General features: G+C 41.6%; 1 protein-coding gene across 6 annotated transcripts in view; it reads left to right on the top strand.

Annotated features, from left to right (window-relative positions):
* TRERF1 (transcriptional regulating factor 1) overlaps nt 1-15,671 on the top strand; it is a 71,886-nt gene extending 56,215 nt beyond the window's left edge. For all 6 annotated transcript variants that reach the window (XM_014951205.1, XM_014951202.1, XM_014951204.1 and 3 more), the window contains 10 exons: nt 2,502-2,871; nt 3,475-3,535; nt 4,261-4,400; nt 5,121-5,224; nt 6,423-6,498; nt 11,332-11,420; nt 12,268-12,381; nt 13,235-13,423; nt 13,836-14,044; nt 15,131-15,671. In XM_014951205.1, coding sequence (XP_014806691.1) covers nt 2,502-2,871; nt 3,475-3,535; nt 4,261-4,400; nt 5,121-5,224; nt 6,423-6,498; nt 11,332-11,420; nt 12,268-12,381; nt 13,235-13,423; nt 13,836-14,044; nt 15,131-15,452 — 1,674 coding nt within the window. In that variant the 3' untranslated portion in view covers nt 15,453-15,671. The remainder of the gene's footprint in view (nt 1-2,501; nt 2,872-3,474; nt 3,536-4,260; nt 4,401-5,120; nt 5,225-6,422; nt 6,499-11,331; nt 11,421-12,267; nt 12,382-13,234; nt 13,424-13,835; nt 14,045-15,130) is intronic.
* Nucleotides 15,672-18,921: the final 3,250 nt, after the last annotated feature.

Below are 18,921 nucleotides of genomic sequence, written 5' to 3'. Positions count from 1 at the left end.
TTTTTTTACTTTTTTTTCCGTATGAGGCTGATGGCCAAATGAAGGGGCAGCATATACCTTCATGAATGACTCCTTATAATATTTGTGTATTTATCACCACCCTCCTGACCCTCACTCAGACATACACACTAATTTTAAATATGTATAAAATCTTTTACTCTCTTACTTTCAGATGGAGGTTTTACGCATAAGCTTCCACTTCACTGTGGAAGCCAGTGTTTCACAATACTTATCTTGTAACTCGGCAGCGTAGTTTTTCTTCTCTTTTCTGGAGAGAAAAGGGACAGTCTTTTCTGAATCCTTGAGCTCTGAGTGGGAGATCTTCTCTAGAGACATCAGAGTAGGTGGCTTGGGCTTGTGTATTTCTGCAACGTATGTAAAGTGACTGTGATTAAATCTGCTAGTGTTTGGCTAAATGCACATTCATTCACTCAAAAATTATTCTTGCAGTCTTTGTTACTACCCAAGCAAACTAAACTCGTGCAGTTTCCTCTCTGGATCTTATCTTTTATATAAGCACTAACATAGGAAACATTCAAAGATCAAAAGATCTACAGTTCCTTCTTCTGTGAAGAGATTGTGCCATTGGAGACTTTTTTTTTTTTTTAATACCAAAGATCTGGAGCTGTGTTGCATCTATTTATACTGTGCTTTGAGCTGTCCAGAAAAGCTCCCACAAAGCTCATGGAATCGGTAAATTCAAACAGCAGAACAAAAGTAAATATTCAGCAAGGCTACAGGATGGCGAGCTGAAACTAGCAGTCAAGTGAGCTCCATCAGGATCTACCCAGAGTGGATCTTTCAGGGTCTGGCAGCAGGGCCCACGGGTCTACGTTCAGTCTTAGATAATGGGAATCAGTTCCTGCAGCTTCAGAAAAGTATTGGAGTAATTCTGCATTGAGAGCCCGTGGACATCATGATCTCCTCTAATATTCAATGTGATCTTTTTTGAAAGTAGTGTTGGCATAACCACGCTGAGGCTGAAGCAGTGTAGGAGGTGGAGGTGCTTAAGACTTCTAAGATGATGTCTTGGTTGGTTAGCTTGCTTTACTGTAGTGAAAAAAGAATCCTAGGTCTTTCACACTTAAAGAGCAGAACAAAATGAGCCCTTAATCATGGACTTGGATCTGATCTTCTGGGGCAGGGGGGTAGGTTTTGGTTTGTTTGTTTTTTCCTTGAGTTTAGGGAATTTTTGCCTTTCTCTTCTTTGAACATTAAATGTTGACCATCATGATGGACTATATCTTTGGTTACAGGGTTACAGATAACCCTCACCCTTTCACTGTTCTGAATGTTCATTATCAACAAAATTCTCTGTAGAGCTGCATTTTTTTCGCGCAAAAGAAAAACTCTTTTAAACCTAATTTTTTTAGAGGGGAAAAAAATGTCAACAGCTGTTGGAGAGGATACAGCCATGATCTAACAGAGAGGACGGGACCTCTGTAATCAAAAACATTTCCACAAGCTGGAACGTATTAACATACAGGATAAAGGGTGACAGTGCTAATGCTCCTTTAACATGATTTTTATTGGGTGAATGTGATTTTCAAGAACCACCCATGGTGTAAAGATGTATGTTGTCTAAACATACATTGTAGTAATTTACTTTAGTAGTAGAATTTACCAGATGATGCAGACATTCTGAAGCAACCCTATCTGTCAATAATTTTCTTTTGCTTTCCAAGTTTATCCTAAAGAAGGTCTGAACACCTGAAAGTGGTATATTGAATACTGTGTTCATCTATGAGCTTTTATGTGTTCTTAAATCACAACCTGAGAACCTCTTTCTTCCCACCTCACTCCCACCCCCCAGAAATCCAGGTTCCAGGTTTGCACAAATTCTGTGCCTTCTGCTTCTGTAGACTCTAGAGATTTATCATTAAATGATTTTTAACATTCAAATTTTAGGATTCTAGGCATGTTACAGTATATGAATATCCCAAATGGTCATCTACTGCCCTTTTTCCTCCAAGAAAAGAGGAGAGAGTTAAATTCAAGATTTGTTGCAGCTGGACTGTACTCAAGCTGATGGGAATGTAGTGATAAGAGGCAAAGAATTTGAATTTATTACATTTTTCTTCCTTCCCTGCTGCTGAGTACTGCAGTAATTTCACTTAGCTCACGTGTCCTTCCTAGTCAAACAAAATAAATGCATTGGAAAACATTTCATATGAAGTTTCTAATAAACTGTGACTGAGTAATGAGAGAACTCCCAGCAGTCTGTGTGCGCAGCCTCTCCGTGTCTGTGCCTGTGGCCCAGCCCTACCTTGACCCAGAGGGATTGTTGAGGGAGGTGAGGGTAATTATCCTGGCTTTTCTTACTCCTCTGAGGTTTCTGTGGAGGACCAGATACTGTACTGGCCAGGCTTATTAGGGTGGTACCTGAATAACTGCCTGTTGCTAACAGCTTTTCTGTGGCTGTTGCCCTAAGCTGTAGGGGATTGTGTGCAAACCACATTTAAGCATGCCTAAATACTGAAGTTCTGCCTGTTTTCATTTAGGAAATTAGTAAAAAACCTCATCAAAGTGCTGTAAAATTGGAAGAAAGCTTCAAACCGTTGCAGGACAAGAAGAAGTATCGGCACAGACCTGAACCTCTCTTCATACCTCCTCCTTCCTTCAACTTCAGCATGTCTCACTCTGGTGCCACCCTGTACCAGAGTCAGCTTCGCTCTCCCCGCGTCCTCGGAGATCATCTGCTAGACCGGACGCATGAGCTCCCACCCTACACTCCGCCACCGATGCTTAGTCCAGTTCGGCAAGGGTCTGGTCTCTTCAGCAGTGTTATCACCTCATCTCATAGCACCTCACATACTCAGCTGCCACTTACTCCACTGACACCTACTCCACGGGTGCTTCTGTGTCGGTCTAGTAAGTATCGCATTTACGGAGTGGTGGTACGTAGTAGTGAATTCCACTCTTGTCTCTTCTGGTGTTACCACATCAATGGTTTTTCCATGTGCTCACATGTGTGGCTGGTTCTACTACTTCACAGGAAAAGTCCTTCTTTATCAGGGTTTTTGCCTTGGATGTTGTAGGGGTCATGTTAAAGCATAAAGTGAATAGAGGAGCATAACCAGCAAGTAAAGCTGTGATCTTGCAGTGTGGTCCACCTCAAGAAAGGGCCACTGTACCTCTCACTTCATCTGGGCCTTCTGAAGTGGAGGGAAAAGATCTGGTTCGTTTTCAGTGTTTGTTGTTCAGTGCTTCACCAAAAAAAAAAAAGTGTCTAATAATACATGATCAGGGCAGTAGAAGCCTCTGCAAATTAGGACGTTTCTGTTACCTGTAACAATTTAACAATTTAAACTGTTTCTGTCTAAATATAGATAAAGAGTAATTTTTGCTTAATAGACTGGAATAATGTTGATGATTACAGGGAGGTAGCAATACAGCCTGAGAGGTGGAGCATCAGCAGCAATGAAGGTGTTACCAAAATACCCTTTTAAGCTCAAACTCCAATCTCTGTTTCAGACAGTATTGATGGAAGTGTCATTCCGGTGACGCCTGGGCCTGGAGAACAGACTGTTGAACCGTAAGAAAAACAATTGTTTTTGTCACTGCTTTTATAGACTAGCTCCAGTCTAGAGCATGTGGCCTCGAAGTGTTTTGAACTGGGTAGGTGGTGTTCAGCTGCCTGAAATCACACTGGGCTGGATGGGTTTAAGGTTGCTCTGGATGGTGGCTGAGGAAGATGTAGGTGTCGTGGCTCAAAAATGCTGAGAGAGGCTTGGTGGGAGCCACTGAAGGTGAAAAAGGGGTTAATGATGGCTGGGAAGAGGGCTGTGAGGAGAATATATGCTGATCCAGTACTCTCGCTTTTAACTGTGGAGTTTTGGAGACATGTAGATTCCCCAGGGCAGTCTGCAAGCGGAATTGTCCCTCAGCACCAAGGTCTTTTTCTGCTCTCAGCTGAAGAGTACCATTCTCTATGGAACAGAAAGTTATTGTTTCCAGCATCTAGCCCTTCCACTAGTCAGCACGTGTATAGGCTAGCTTGGGTTGTCTGTAAGGTATGATGTCTCGGAATAGTTTAAATTGTGTATGGAAATTTTAAGTGCCCCCAAATGATCAGTTCTCTCTAATTTCAAAGTACTTGTCCCACTGCGAGTAAAGAATTGCGTAAAGCAATCTGACACAATTTCCTGCCACTCCAGTGTAATAAAAGTTTTGTTAGAAACAAAGTGGACACTACTGTAACTTCTTGTTTTTATCTGCATGCTGTGTAGTAGTTGAATATTTATTTATTTTTCTTTCTAGACGAATCAATATCGGGTCCAGGTTTCAGGCTGATATTCCTGAGCTGCAGGACAGATTGCTAATGGAGAAAGATGTGCATAAGGCTACTTTGGTGTGGAAGCCATGGCCAGAACTGGAGAACAAAGTCTTCCAACAAAGAGGTACAACGACTTGCTGTTCGAGAAGTTCACACGTCAACCTGTGCCTGTTGGAGAAATTCACACTGGTTCTACGTGTGTATACTGTACAAAACATTCAAGAGAGTGTTAATTACTAAGAATGCAGAACAATGTACCAGAGCTGCGTGTTACAGGTTCAGAGTAACAACATTACATAGTCGTGCTTAAAGTGAAGTCTGAATGAACTGCTTTCTGACAGCCAAGAGGGAAAGATTGTTGCTGGGAAGTAGGGTTTTTTTGGGTACTGAACTGCCTGGAAGGGCAGAGGTCACAGATGAGAGGCAGCTGATGGCTCTTGGGTCTGTCCCGTGACCACAACTGGGAGGAAATGTGACAGGCTCAGTGGCTTCTACCAGTCCTGAGTAGAGTTTGTTCCTGCTTCCAGCACGGTCCATTTCTGTTTCTCTACTCTGGCTGGAGCATTCTTGGCACAGCAATGTCACTGGCCTGTGCAAGCCACTGCCTCACAGCCAGATCTCTGCCTCTGGCTCTGCAGTAGCCTGTCCCATCCCAAGGATGTGCTCTGCAGATCCTGTCACGTCTGCTCCTAAACCCAGGAGGTGGGGTTCTGGGGAGGGAGAGAGTATGAAAGCTGATGCTGTAACTACGTTGCCTTTGAATGGCATTACAGAATCCTTGGCTCTGGGTGTTTGACTGACAGGCCACTGTACTAGCAGTAAAATGTTGACTTGTTTCTGACAGTGGAAGACCTTCTAAATATGAGCTGTTCCAGTGTGTTACCTGGTGGAGGAACTAACTCAGAATATGCTTTGCACTCTCTCTTTGAAGCGAAAGGAGATATTATGGTAAGATAAGAAGCTGAAAGGGGAGATATGATCCTCTTCTGCAGATAAATTAGCATGCTTTATTAAAGGGATTTAGATATGGTTATATAAAAAAGAGATTTCTGATTGATTCACAGTGATGCTTTAAACATCCTGTAACATTTTTGTGGAATGACTTTTCCCTTTCATTCTTTAACAAATTTAAATTTCAAAGCAGTGCCTCTCTGAAGGCTTACTGTATATTTCATATAGATAAGATTACTTAGTTTATAGCCTTGGGGCTTTGAATGTCTCCCAGTGCTTGCTCCAGCCCTGATATTTCACAAGCTTTATGTTTGGTCACAGAGAGCTTAGTCCTCTTCTAGGCCTTATAAAAACCCTTTTTTGTAGCAGCAATCACATCTACTTATTTGTTCAGAACTGCAACGTAATTGCACACAGTTAACATATAAATAATGCATTTCAAATATTTGCATTAGTTTAGTGATGGGTATGTTATTAACTAGGGCAAAGCATCCATTTTGCCCACTGTTAGGGAAAGACAAGGTTCCTGGAAAGCCAGTGTAAACCAAAATGCAGCAGAACACAGGGCTGGAATGAATCTCAGAGGACTGTCTAATACAGTGTGGTTTATCTTGTGTCCCAGTTTTCTTAGGCTCTTTTAGCTGTACCTGAGGGGTCTGAGACAGGTGACTGAACTTACTGTCAGGACGTGAAATTTGCTATACAGGGGGTTCTGCATCATCAGGGGAAAAAATTTAGGGATCCACAAATCATCTGTCTCCCTGATCCAAAGGAGGATTAACTACACTTGCTGTCATTCCTGACAGATGTTGACCTAAACAGATATTCTAAAAGACTTGATGCTGTAAATATTAATGCTATCAAACCAACCATTAAGTATTAGTATTAATTAACATTATCAAATCAAACACTATAAACATATTTGGATGTGGCAAGCAGAAGGGAGGGAAGAGCTGGAAGTTGCTAAGTAATAGCCACATTTATGCTAATTAAGGCAGGACAGGTGTGCATTAGGTCCTCTTCTGTGAGGTGCAGCGTTAATGGGCCTTGGAGTAATTTGATGTGATTTTGTATGACAGAAAAGAAAAAAAGAGAAAATTAATTCATATCCTTGTACCAAGTAGTCTTCTAAATGCAGTGCATGCAGCAACTGACTGCATTTGCTAATTCTGTTTTTTCCTGCTTTTTTGTTTAGCTTGCTCTTGAGAAGCTGCTGTTGAGAAAGCCAGTGAGATTGAAGTGTCACCCCTTGGCAAATTACCACTACGCCGGTAGGTTTCCTTGCCATCTCTGCGTCTGCTGGTTTGGAGAGGCCATGGCTGGCATCCCAGGCTGGAGCGTGGGATCACGCTGCACTCTCTGCTGTCTGCTGCAGGGATGGCAGCCTCTAACAGGGAGGGGATGCAGACGGGGCCAAGTGGTACTTCCAGAGCCCTTTGTAACAAGTTTGGCATTTTTTTACCTGACTGATGACATACAGAAACTTTGCATCCATGATGGATGGGTTCTACAGATTTAAAACTGCCTTAAGTAATTTTTTTTTTCTTCTTTTAAACTAAAATTTAGTTTGTTGATTTCCTTTTAAAACTGCTGCTGTTCATAGATTATAATTTACTAGCAGTAAGGTCTTCATTTTCTGGTATGCAAATGTCTGCCATCGTGCCTTCCTTTTCTGAGGTGATGGAGAGTGATAAATGAATACGATAATCATGAGCATCCTGCCAAAGAGACAGTGCTGTAACTCTCACTAGTCTCTTAGTACTGAATATAGAGCCTCTGTTTTAGTGGATCTGGCCAAAAAGACACAGGTCTGAGATGATGACTTCTTTAACAAATACAGCAAGAACTGGGCTTTGATGAAGTGCCCTGTGAAATACACAAGGTGGTGTTAAGCCATTAGACTTAAGTTACGTCACCTAAGCATAGGCAGCAAACATCTCTCCTCTGCAGCCCTCCATGTTATTGCTTAATGCTTCACAGGGACTAGCAACTGCTTGGACACACAGAACAGGGTTTTACATAAGAGATTTAATACTTCATCTCCGGTTTAGGCTCAATGGGAAACAAGCCAAAAATCTTCTGGTGGTCAGTCAGTCACAATGGCCAGGGTCATGTACTCGTTTCCAGTTAAAGTCATTGTACAACATAGGAATAGAAGCAAGATACTTCCAGGCTGTAGCAGCTCACTGGAAAGACTTCCAAGTAACAAGGACTCTTTTGTAAAGCTACTCCTTAACCCCTCGGCCTTAGAACAAGCACAGAAACGTGTTTGATGGCAGCTGATTAGGAGAGCGAATAAATGTGAAGATCAGGTTTTGAGTCTTGTCTGGGGGAGATGCCTAGTGCCTTTGGTAACAGCTCTGGTGCAGTCCAAAGGGTGGACGTGGGGTGGGGTGGGGTGGAGAAGGAGGATGTCAGCCAGGAACTTTGACCAGGGTCCGTTGTCTGAAGAGATGACACCAAATCATATGTATGAGACAGTCCAGGGCGTGAGAGCAGGAAGATGGGGAGATATCCCAGCAGCCTCATCCTCAGCAATCTAATTAGCAGAGCAGATAAGAAATTTCTGCCTGTGTGGCGAAGGAGGAGGAGCAGTGTTTACTGAAACAACTTCCCCATAGTTTCAGAAAGTTTAATTGTGATGCAGGGAGGGGTCAGGAGAGACTGTTTTGTTTAATCTCTCACATGAGATGACACTAATCCTTGTTAACTACCACCGAGACCTGTGGACATCAGTCTATCCCTATTTCTTAAGCAGAAAAGGAAGTTCGATTCTGCTTATCACAGCATGAAACAAAATCTCACCAGTCTGGATTTAAGTATCATACCATAAAATAACAAGGCAGAGCATTACTTGCTAATGCTCTTGAATGCAACATGTGATTGCAACTTATACGGACAGCCACGCTCCAGCACCATGCAGCAGCCTTTGAATAATAGTTTACTTGTGGTTGATAATCAGCCACTCAAGGCATATGGGATTTTCTCACAATCTAGTGCATGAATAGCTTAATATAACTTCAAGTGGCGTTTGTTTGGGTTAACTCTTCAGGCTTTCTGCTCTGTTCTCAGAAATCACAGCTCTTGGGCACCGCCACATTTAAAGGTGGAGTAGACCAAAAGAGAGCACGGCACTGCCTCATGAGAATTAACTGATACCACAGTCAGCCAAGCTCCTCCTTAGCGTTGCCCTGGAATGAGGGTACAAGCAAATAGCTCACCTTTGAAACTTTTGGCTTGTGACGGAAGCGAGTTGTAAAACTTGAGGCTTTTCTGTTGTGTGCCGAGAGCTGGGCACGCTGACCCAGGGCTGCTCGGAGGAGCACCCTGATCTCTGTCCTCACGCTTTGCCATCTGTCAGAACGGTGTTTTAGGGAAGGGAGAGGGAATACGTATCTAACACAAGAGCAGCACTGCTGCAAACACTTAAATTGTGTTCGTTTGAACAGTGGAATTTCTCAGCTCTGAAGTTCTGCTGCTGTGAGAATTGCAGGCGAGATGGTCTCCGAAATCATGTGCTTCAGGCAGTCTGAAAACTTCTTGTACGCGCTGTGATTGGGTGTGGATCAGGCCCAGCATATGCTGTATGTATGGGATTTGAGCCACCTCTTGGGGGGCTCCCTGGGTGTAGGTGTAGCCCCCGAGAAACCCACAGATTGGGCCCAAAGCCCCTGCAGTTGTAGAAGGTGTTTATTGTCAGTTAATCAGTGCAAAACCAATACAGCAGGGTAAAACAAAATGTAGAATAAATGTCTAAACATAAAGATCAGCTTTAAAATTTGATCTATATTCCAAAGTCCAAAATTCTTTCTTGCTGCATTGCAGATATCTCTCTATACACGTTCTCTGTATCTCCCTCAAGCTAACAAGAGCAAAAGCGGTTTCCCAGCAACCAGAGTTAAAAACAGCTTTTCTTCTGTTTCTTTTCCTACACAGGATTTATTCTATTAATTAGGTTACTTCCAATTAACCCGCATAATCTTATAAGGGTCTCTGCTAATACCACAGCTATTGGGGAAACTGTAAGGCCTGAATCCTCCATAGGTGTACAATAAAATTAGTTCATGGAAGTGATTTTTTTTAAATTATTTTTTTTTTTCAGGAGGGTGGGGTAGAGACAGGAGAGGATGACTAGAGAGCTTTGCTGAAAACTAAAATCTGTCCTTTGGTGTTGTCATCCTTTTTAAAGTTACATTCTGGCACAATAGAGCAGGCTGCTGGACTGAATCAGTGCATCTCCCCCTGCCCAAAGGGAGGGTAAATGCAAATGCCTGGCAAATTGTGTAAGAAGGGAATGACGCCGGGTTCAGGGTGGGAAAGATGGCAAGGCAGCGTGTCAGCAAAAAAGATCTTTGGGTGATAACAGAATAAATAAAACTCATGGCTTGACGCCAGTGCCTTTCTCTGACGCTTAAGAGAGCTTTAGTGTAAATCTCTGTGGAAATAACTAATGCATGCTTATATCCAGTACTTGAAAAGCCTGCAGAAAACAGGTTGCAGCAAAGTTAATTTTGTAGTTTTTAGCATACGGCAGAGTGGTGAGATACCTGCTCTAAGCTTGTGAGCCTTGGAGTTGATACTGAAAAGCAAAACATTTGCAGTTAATAAAAATAATTTATTTTTTTTTTTAATAGACATATGTAACCTGTAGAGTTCAATACCATGCGTGGTGCCAAGCCCAGGGTAATTGAATTCAGTGCAGGGGCAAGCGTTTCTATAGAGAATGGTGACATTGACAGGAATATTAAGGATTTCTTTTGATAAAAGTTTTAGATATTTCAAAACTCTCAGACAGACTGAAGCGAAGTCTTATCATTGTGTAAGTCATTTCAAAGGCATCCACTTTATGGTTTCTTGCATATCCTTCCTTTAATGTGTGTAACGCTGCCCACTCGTACAAGCAGGACACAGCTTTGGTGCAGTAGAGCAATTCTGTGTTCCTTCTATTTGACTAATACTGAGGAAGCACAAATTCATTTCAATTTAAATGTTGATTTCACATTTTCATGGGTAGTTAGGCTGGTGAAGCAAATGGAGAATAACAGTATTTGAAAGTTTTATGTACAGCTTCCATTAAATGATCAGAAAGCACTTTGTGCATATTGCATGTTGCTACAATCTCTACTTGTGACCTTTATCAGAGAGGATTTAAGTGTCTTACCTCAAGCCATGCAAGTGAAGAGCTGCCAAAGGACCTTCTAAGAGTTACCATCTGGAGAACAAAACGATAGATGAACTTCTGCATAGCTTTATGTATAAAACGATGAGCTTGGTGGTGATACTTCTCAATTAGAGTGACACCTTGGGATTATAATGCTAGTTCTATGAAAGCTTCAGCTCTATATTTTACAACAGCTAAAAAAAAAACCCAAGCAAATGTTAAGAGGATAGAGAACATGGTGATGTCACTGTGCAAGTCTGTGGATTGCTTATGTTGACTATTACGTGCCTTTCTGGTCCCTTCATCTCTATAGGAATGTGTCAGTACTGGAAGAGGTTCAGAGAGGGACAGCAGTAATGACCAAAGGTGTGGGAGTGATAGGAAGGACATTCAATCCTGAATAGCATAGAGATGATGGTCGAGATTGGGTTCACTTTCTCTTCCACTTGAAGAACAAAGGGTTGTCCAGCGAAGCTACTGGGAGCCAGGAAACAAAGAGAAGGAGGTGGTTCTTCATGTGGAAGGTCTACAGATCTGTGAAACTCCCTGGCAAAGGATGTTTTGGGTGCAAGAAGTTTAATTGGTTGAAAGGAAGAGTGGGTCAGCACTTACAAGGATAGTTACTAAATAAGCAAATTGCAACAGGCTCAGGAAATCCCCTGCACTGAAAGTGGTCAGAGGTTAGGAAAAATTAGGGAGAGGCATTGTATTCGCTTGCCCTGATCTTACTGTTTCCTAGGCAACTACCTGTGACAGCTGCTGGAGCCCAAATACGGGTTAGATGGACTCGAGGTCTAAGTCAGTTCAGCCATGCTTGTATCTGGGCAGCAGCCATCACTAGCACGCACTTGAGGTTTCCCAGTTTTTGTGCCAGCTATTTCATCAACATAACAGTGGTGGGGTTTTATTGTTTATAATGAATTCACTTTTTTTTTTTTTTAAGGTTCTGACAAATGGACGCATCAAGAAAGGAGGCTGTTCAAAGAGGCATTATCCACCTACAGCAAAGATTTTATATTTGTACAGAAAATGGTAAGGTTATTTATGTTCTGTCAATTGTTTTTTTTTTTTCCATTTGCTGCATTGCTGCTGTTCCCCTTCGTTTTCCCTCCAGTGCCAGACAAGCTCAGCGCAGGCACAGAGTCAGCAGTGGTTACGGGAACGCCACTAGGAGTGGTACGTTCCATGTGGTGTGCCCATGCATGTGACTGCAGCACCAGTTACAAAAGAGTAAATAAAATCTGTTCCTCTTGTTATTACACGTAGAAAGTTTTCACAACTGGAGTCCAAGGCATGGCATCCCCTGTGAGGGATAAGTACAGTGCTCTGCTGTCATCTTGGTGTTCCCTGGCAGTTTGTTAAAAGGCACCTGAGTCACTGGCATCGAGCCTCGTGCCAGAGAAGTGTTGAGACCTGTTAATAAAGAGAGAACGTGTTTGGGCTTAATTTTCATGATCTGCCACAAAGCAGAAAAGGCAAGGCATATACTTAACCAGGGCAGAATGCCTTACTTGTTAGCTCAAATGTTGAAAAATAGTTGGGTTTATGGGACCCAAGTCTTAATTCCTAGATTTCTTGGCGATATTACACACTTCAGCTACAAAAATAGATTCTCAGTCATTTTCTAACTAGACTCTAGGGAATCCCAGAGAAATATACTAAAGCTGAAATAGTCAACACAAATTTGACTGAAAAACAGTAACTGAATAAAATTACTCTACAAGGATATTCCTGTTGTAGTCAAACTGTCTTGTCTTTTTTTTTTTTTCCACATTTCAGTGTTTGAGAAATAAAGTCTGACTCTTGGAATATATTAAAATTATGTAGAATGAAAGCAAAAAATTGAGACTGGACTATTTCTGCAATTACTTAATTACAGGTTAAGTCTAAGACGGTTGCACAATGTGTGGAATACTACTACACCTGGAAGAAAATCTTGCGTTTGGGACGGAAACACAGAACACGTTTAGAGAAAAGAAGAGAGGAATGCCTAGTAAGTCAAAAAGAGTATGAGAAAGTTTAACACTTGATAAATTTTATGTTCGTCCTGTTTTGAGGAGGAGGTTGAACCAGATGATGTAGGTCTCTTCCAACCAAAATTATTCCATAATTCTGAATTGTGTTCTGTATGAGCATTCTGTGACCTCAGCTACACCAAGATTTTGTGTTCCTGGACTGTAATGGATATAAGTGTGTGAACTATCTAACTCTAGCCCAGCAATTACAACTTCTGCTATTGATGAAGCAGGTAAAATTCTGTAAATTATTCCTGTGCCTCTGTGTGTGCTCCTAAAGGCTGCTTTAATATTCTAGCACAAATACCATTTACACAGACTGGCAATGCAATTCTTCATATGCAAGGTCTGTATTGCAGGTAGTGTGAGTAGTCTTAAGAGATATGGGGTGGTTGTTGTTGTTGGTTTGTTTTGGTTTTTTTTTTAAATAAGTAATTTATATGCAAGGTCTGTATTGCAGGTAGTGTGAGTAGTCTTAAGAGATATGGGGTGGTTGTTGTTGTTGGTTTGTTTTGGTTTTTTTTTAAATAAGTAATTTCATTTTACTATAAATATAGTGTACATTGCCATTCTTGAAGCAGCAGCTCTGTAATACAGATGGGGAGGGTGTTTTGAACACTGCAGTGAAGCTTCATGAGCTGTACCTTGTCCATTAAGGGTTGTAGTTCCAGCAAGACCAGAAGTTCATTTAGGATGGGAAGAAAATACTGAAATCTGGAAGCAGACTTGACCAAGCAGCGTGCTGTTCCCATATTCTCTATGTACTTCTATCCAGTACTGTCTGTCTTTGAGCATATTTTTAGTATTTCTTAAATGCACTGTCTATTTCAGACAAGTGGAGAAGAGGAAGTGTTAGAGGAAGATGAGGAGATCGAGGAAGACAGAAAGGAAGAAAGGGAAATGCAGAAGTCTCCCGACCCACCACCTATCCCTCTTGTTGGACCTATAGATCTGCCTGCCCTTCAGAGTCTTTCACTTTCTTCGTCCTCCTTCATCTGTGAAATGCCAAACTGTGGCGCTGTACGTGTGCTTGGTATCTTTAACTGCAGGGGGGTTGTTTACTAGTGAATTGTGATTTGGGAAATGAGCGTTTTGGACTGTTCCTGGTCAGTGATATCTCCTGAATGTCTTCGGACAAGTCATCTTGCCTGCTTTTAATTCCCACATCAGAAAATACAGGCAATATGCTGATCTGTACATAAAGTTGTATCCTGAGATGTTACATTGAATAGAAGTACCATGTGGTAACAGCTCTGATTAACTTTTTGTTATACAACTGTAACAACAAGATAGCTCACTGGCTTGTTTTATTATGACTAAGTTTCTTTAACTCTAGCGGAATATAGCTGAGAGCAAGCAGCATTTGAGAAAGTAGATTGTTAGGTCCCGATTCTTATTTTTTTCTTCTTCCCTCCACCCCACTTCCCACCAGGTCTTCAGTTCCCGACAAGCGCTGAATGGCCATGCTCGTGTCCATGGAGGTACGAATCAGGTGACAAAGACACGGTGCACCGTGCCAGGCACTAAGCAGAAATCCGGTACGCAGAGCGGGTACTGCTCCATCAAGAGTTCACCTGCCCACAGCACAACGAGCGGCGAGACAGACCCTACGACAATTTTTCCCTGCAAGGAGTGTGGCAAGTAAGTGAATATGACCGTCTGCGGTATGGCGTCACCTTTGCCTAATTATAGTCCAGATGAATAGTGTTGTGACCAACTTTATTTTGCTCTGATGGTCTCAAAAGAACAGTTTCCCCTTAGAAGACGTGTCCTTTTACCAAAACCTTCAAAGATTATTTTGTGTGACATTTTGGATGCTTCCCCTACATATTTACTCCAATTTTCCCAAATCCTTTTACCTGCTGGTATTTCTGTATCTAACAGTCCAGCTTCCTGCTTCAGCACATACTTGCATGCAACAGTGGGAAACTTTCTCTGTTCCTGTGCATGAGTTTGTCCATCCTAACACGGGGTTCCTTCACTTCTTCCCTGTTGTGCAAGATCATAGAATCATTCAGGTTGGAAGAGACCCTTGGGATCATCGAGTCCAACCATCTACCCTACTCTACATAGTCCTCCCCTACACCATATCCCTCAGTACTCCATCTAAACGTCCCTTAAACACAGTCAGGGATGGTGACTCAACCACCTCCCTGGGCAGCCTATTCCAATGCCCAACCACTCTTTCTGTGAAGAGTTCCTTCCTAATGTTCAGTCTAAACCTACCCTGTTGGAGCTTGAAGCCGTTCCCTCTTGTTCTGTCATTAATTACCTGTGAGAAGAGACCAGCAACAACCTCTCTACAGTGTCCTTTCAAGTAGTTGTAGAGAGTGATGAGGTCTCCCCTCAGCCTCCTCTTCCTCATATTAAACAGTCCCAGCTCCTTCAGCCGCTCTTCATATGATTTGCCTTCCAGGCCCTTCACTCGTTTCGTTGGCCTAGATCGTTGTGAAACTAAGTCCAGGCAGAATTAGGATGTGCAGAGATACTGAAGCAACTGTGGGAGCTACCAAATACCTCCGGCAGCGTCTGAGTAGGCCATTTTGATGCAGTCAGGATGTGTAAATCTGGTAGTCTGTCCCTGAAATTCTCACCACGGCATTGAAGACTTCACTGACTTCTATTTCAGGACAAGGCAACAAATGAACTGAGAGGTTGTTGAGTCTTTTTTGGCTCACTTCATCAACGCATTTTTATCTGATTTTTTTTTTTTCTTTTAAAATTTAGGGTATTTTTCAAGATCAAAAGCCGCAATGCTCATATGAAGACTCACAGACAACATGAAGAACAGCAAAGGCAGAAGGCTCAGAAAGCTGCTGTGGCCGCAGAAATGGCAGCCACTATAGCAAGAACTACTGGGCCAGTTGGGCATAGTTTGATCCCTCTGGATCACATGGGTTTGGTTAAACATGTGGAAAATGTCGGTGACATTGACGACGATGTTGTTCAGGAGCTGGGTGATGTCATGGAAGAGAATGAAGTCATGGATGCTGACCTTTTATTGGATGATGAAGATGCGGATCTACTGCAGGATGATGCTGAGTTGTAAATAAAGTTGTTTGATAAAGACGGCTACTGAGCACACCCTGAATGGATCAATCAGGAAACCTGGACTGCTCGTTTATTCCCCACTGATTGTAAACTACCTGTTGAAAATGCTAATTCTTTTATCCAGGTCTAGAAAAAAAAAAAAAAATCTGCTCTTTTTCCCTTTTTTTATTAATTTGTGTTTTGGGGAAAAAATAAATAATTGGTACAAATATTCTTATAAGGTGTTTTTATCTGAACTCATTTTGCTGATAACTTCCAAGGTCACTAATTACAGAAGTTCATGGTTCTGCTGTCACTTCCTTCCAGGTGTTCCTGGTAGGATCTTTAGTCTTTAACTCTTCCAAGTTTCATTTTAGCCCCATTACAAGAATTATCTTCACACACTTCTGATGGAACATTATTTTTTGGTTTTGCCTATACTGGATCACTTCCAGCATCTTCTAGAGACTAAATGTCATCTCTGTTAAGGAGATGATTACATTCTTTATCTTTGTGCTGTCATTTTAAGGGAGGTGGGGGGGGGAAATCTGATTTAACTGTGAAACAATTCCAGGAGTGACTGTATCATTCGTAGTATCACAGTACTTTTTCAGTTCTGTCTTGCCTTAATGCGTACATGTTAGGCAGTTTGTAAAAGCAATGGTTACACTGTACATTTTAGCGCTTCCATTTTAGCAAGGTTTTTGATCTGCTGATATTTTAAAATGACCTAATTCAAGGACTGAAGAAAGAAGATGATAGTACTGTGGTTCACATCATCTGGTGGGAACACTCGATCAGGGATGCTGCCTTGTAATCAGATTGCACTGGAAATATATTTTGCTGTGACAATAAATCACACTGTTGAAGAGCCATCTCAGTGGTTTGAGGAAGAGTGTACACTGGAGCAAGGCAGGAGCTTGCTCTCCCACTGGGCAAACACAGGGAGACGTTCTTGCCCGTGGAACAGAGATTGATGGAGTCTATGCCTTCAGCACATGTTCGTTGTTACTCGTAAGCAGGAAGTGTTTGTTATTCTTGTGCCATTTTCAGTCCTCCTCGTTGCATCAAGTTCAAATGTTGTTTGTTTAGTAAAACGTACGCCAAAGGTGAGTTGACACTGCTGTTTAATTACCGTTACTCCTCCCTTAGGTTCAGATCTACATGCTGCATGTCTTAACACCATTTACATAAACTTAGATTTGGTTCTCTAAGTAAGATCTCAAAAGAATTGTACCTCGTAGAACTAAAGAATTAAGGAAGAATTGGAGTTGGGTTGAGTGGGCCTTTAGTTACAGAATGTGAATACTGATTTTTAGAGCTTTTAAAGGTAGCAGCACTGATTTTCTTGTGAATTTTGCACAGCAGAAGAGTATTGCTAACTTTATAAAATATTTTGTAAGACTGATTTCAGATCTTCCAGATTTCAGGGTTGCTTGGTTTTTTTTATGGGTTGGGTTTTGTTTTGTTGGGGTTTTTTTGCCACATTCCAAACATCTTAAGCAGAATCTGAGAGATGGTGGAGGTTATTTTCTGCTGTCTTTCTTCCTTGTGTAACTATGCAAAACGAGGGTAAACCATGGCACTTTGGTGTAGGAGTACCGGACCACCCAAGTTCAAAACCAGTGGGACTCATTGGCAGAGAGGTGCCTTCTCTGCCAAAGCCAGATACGTGAAGCCAAATGACCTGAAGTTTCTATTTAAGGTCGAATGTTGTGATACTAAAGAACAACCCTTCAGGAGAATGGAAATCACTTCTCAGTTTCAGGTTAGTGGAGTTCTTGCGTATGTGGTTGTTTCAGTGGTTTTGGGGGGTTGTTCCAGAGGGTTGCTGGTTTGGGTGGGGTTTTTTTGTTTGTTTGTTTTGTTTTTTTTTAAATTGGTTTTGACCAGCAGGTGGAATTTCACTCCCTCTGCTGCATAAGGGATGATGTTCTCAGTTACTGTGAGTTTCAGGAGATCAGGCAGCAGCCGCCTTCCTTCTCGCGAGCGGTCAGGCAGCACGCTCCCCAGCAACATGGTTGCTTCTGCAGGGGCCACCCAACCCTGGCCCAACCGAGAGCTGGATGCTCCCAGCCACGTCCACTGATGATAAATTTTGTAGATTTTGTAAGTTTTAGATGGCTTGCAAAGTGGAGGCTTTTGCGAGCGGTGACTTGGGTTGGCTTTTAGAAGGCCATGTCAGAAACAACCCAGCAGAGTCTACTCTTCCTCTTCCAAACCTGCATCATTTTGAACTCTTAAGGACTTTTCTGAGAAAGGCCGCTACACTGGAAAATGGAAAAAAAAATGTTTTCAGAGTCCCCTGTTAGTGGTGGGGAAAAAAATGGAGTGTTTGAGCAAAGTGATAATTGAAGTCAGTGAGAGTTCTGCTTGAGGAACGAAGTGAAATACAGATTCTGAAGAGCAGCTCTATATTAAACAATTTACAGTGGAACTTTTCTAGCAACAACAGGACAGGTCGCTGTGCTAAACCTAGTATATATATATAAATATAAACACATATATATGCCTGGTTCTGTAACATTAATGGGGTGCTGTGTTATTGTACAGCCAAGAAGATAATAGAACAATGATAACCAAAGAAGTTATTCATAAAGGACAAAAAAAATAAATGCACATTTCTTAAGCAGTACGTGGTTTAGGCCTCAAACATTAACTTCAATATTATTAACTGTTGCATTGGCTGATGTTAAACAGATGCTGTTCTGCCTGTTTGTACATAAGTTGGACATAGTTTTATTTCAGAGAAGTTGTTTTCTTGCTGATGGTTGATGACTGTTGGAAAACTGTTCACTATTGAACTTAGTCCTCTTTGATAAAGCCTGTACATAAAGAAAACATATTTTATGAGAAAAATCTTATTTTCAATATTTAACTGTTATTTTATTAGAAGATGGTTGTAAATATTTTAGGTGCTGTAGTGTAAAAAGCAGACTGTAATTTTAGGTGGCACAGGAAGTAACAAAATAAAAAAAAAAAACACGTTTGTGATCTATGCTGGTTTCAGGTTCCTGCTCTTAGCGTTTGGCTTGCACACAGCTTAATTTTAGGTCACTGCCTGCCTTGGGTGTCTGTGTGTTAGGATGGCTCAGTGCCACGAATTTAGTACTCGTTTATTCCCCCCCTTTAAATATTTGGTCCTGATCAGAATTTGTTATAACTGCTATTTATATGTGTAAAAAGAAAAGGGGGTTTATATGACATTTCCAGTCGGTTTTATATGACATTTCCAGTGGGTTTTATACTTTGGTAAAATATAGTTGGCTGGGTTTGCTAACAGGCTGGGCCGAGTAACTTTAAAAAAAAAAAATTGAAGCATTTTTAAGAGGGGGGAGAACGCTGAAAACCAAGTTCATGTGTCATTGCGTTTCAAAGGATTCCTGAATCGCTCCAGGCAAAAAATAATAGGAATAATAGTACATATTTAATGTTTTCACCTCTATACAAGTTGAGAAAAATTAACAATTCCCGCTCTTTTCCGTGCG

The sequence above is a fragment of the Calidris pugnax genome, unplaced genomic scaffold (genome assembly GCF_001431845.1).
Source record: "Calidris pugnax isolate Ruff unplaced genomic scaffold, ASM143184v1 scaffold24, whole genome shotgun sequence".
In the NCBI taxonomy this organism is placed as follows: Eukaryota; Metazoa; Chordata; class Aves; order Charadriiformes; family Scolopacidae; genus Calidris; species Calidris pugnax.
The sequence above is the reverse complement of the archived record's forward strand: the minus strand, read 5'-3'. Positions and strand labels throughout refer to the sequence as shown.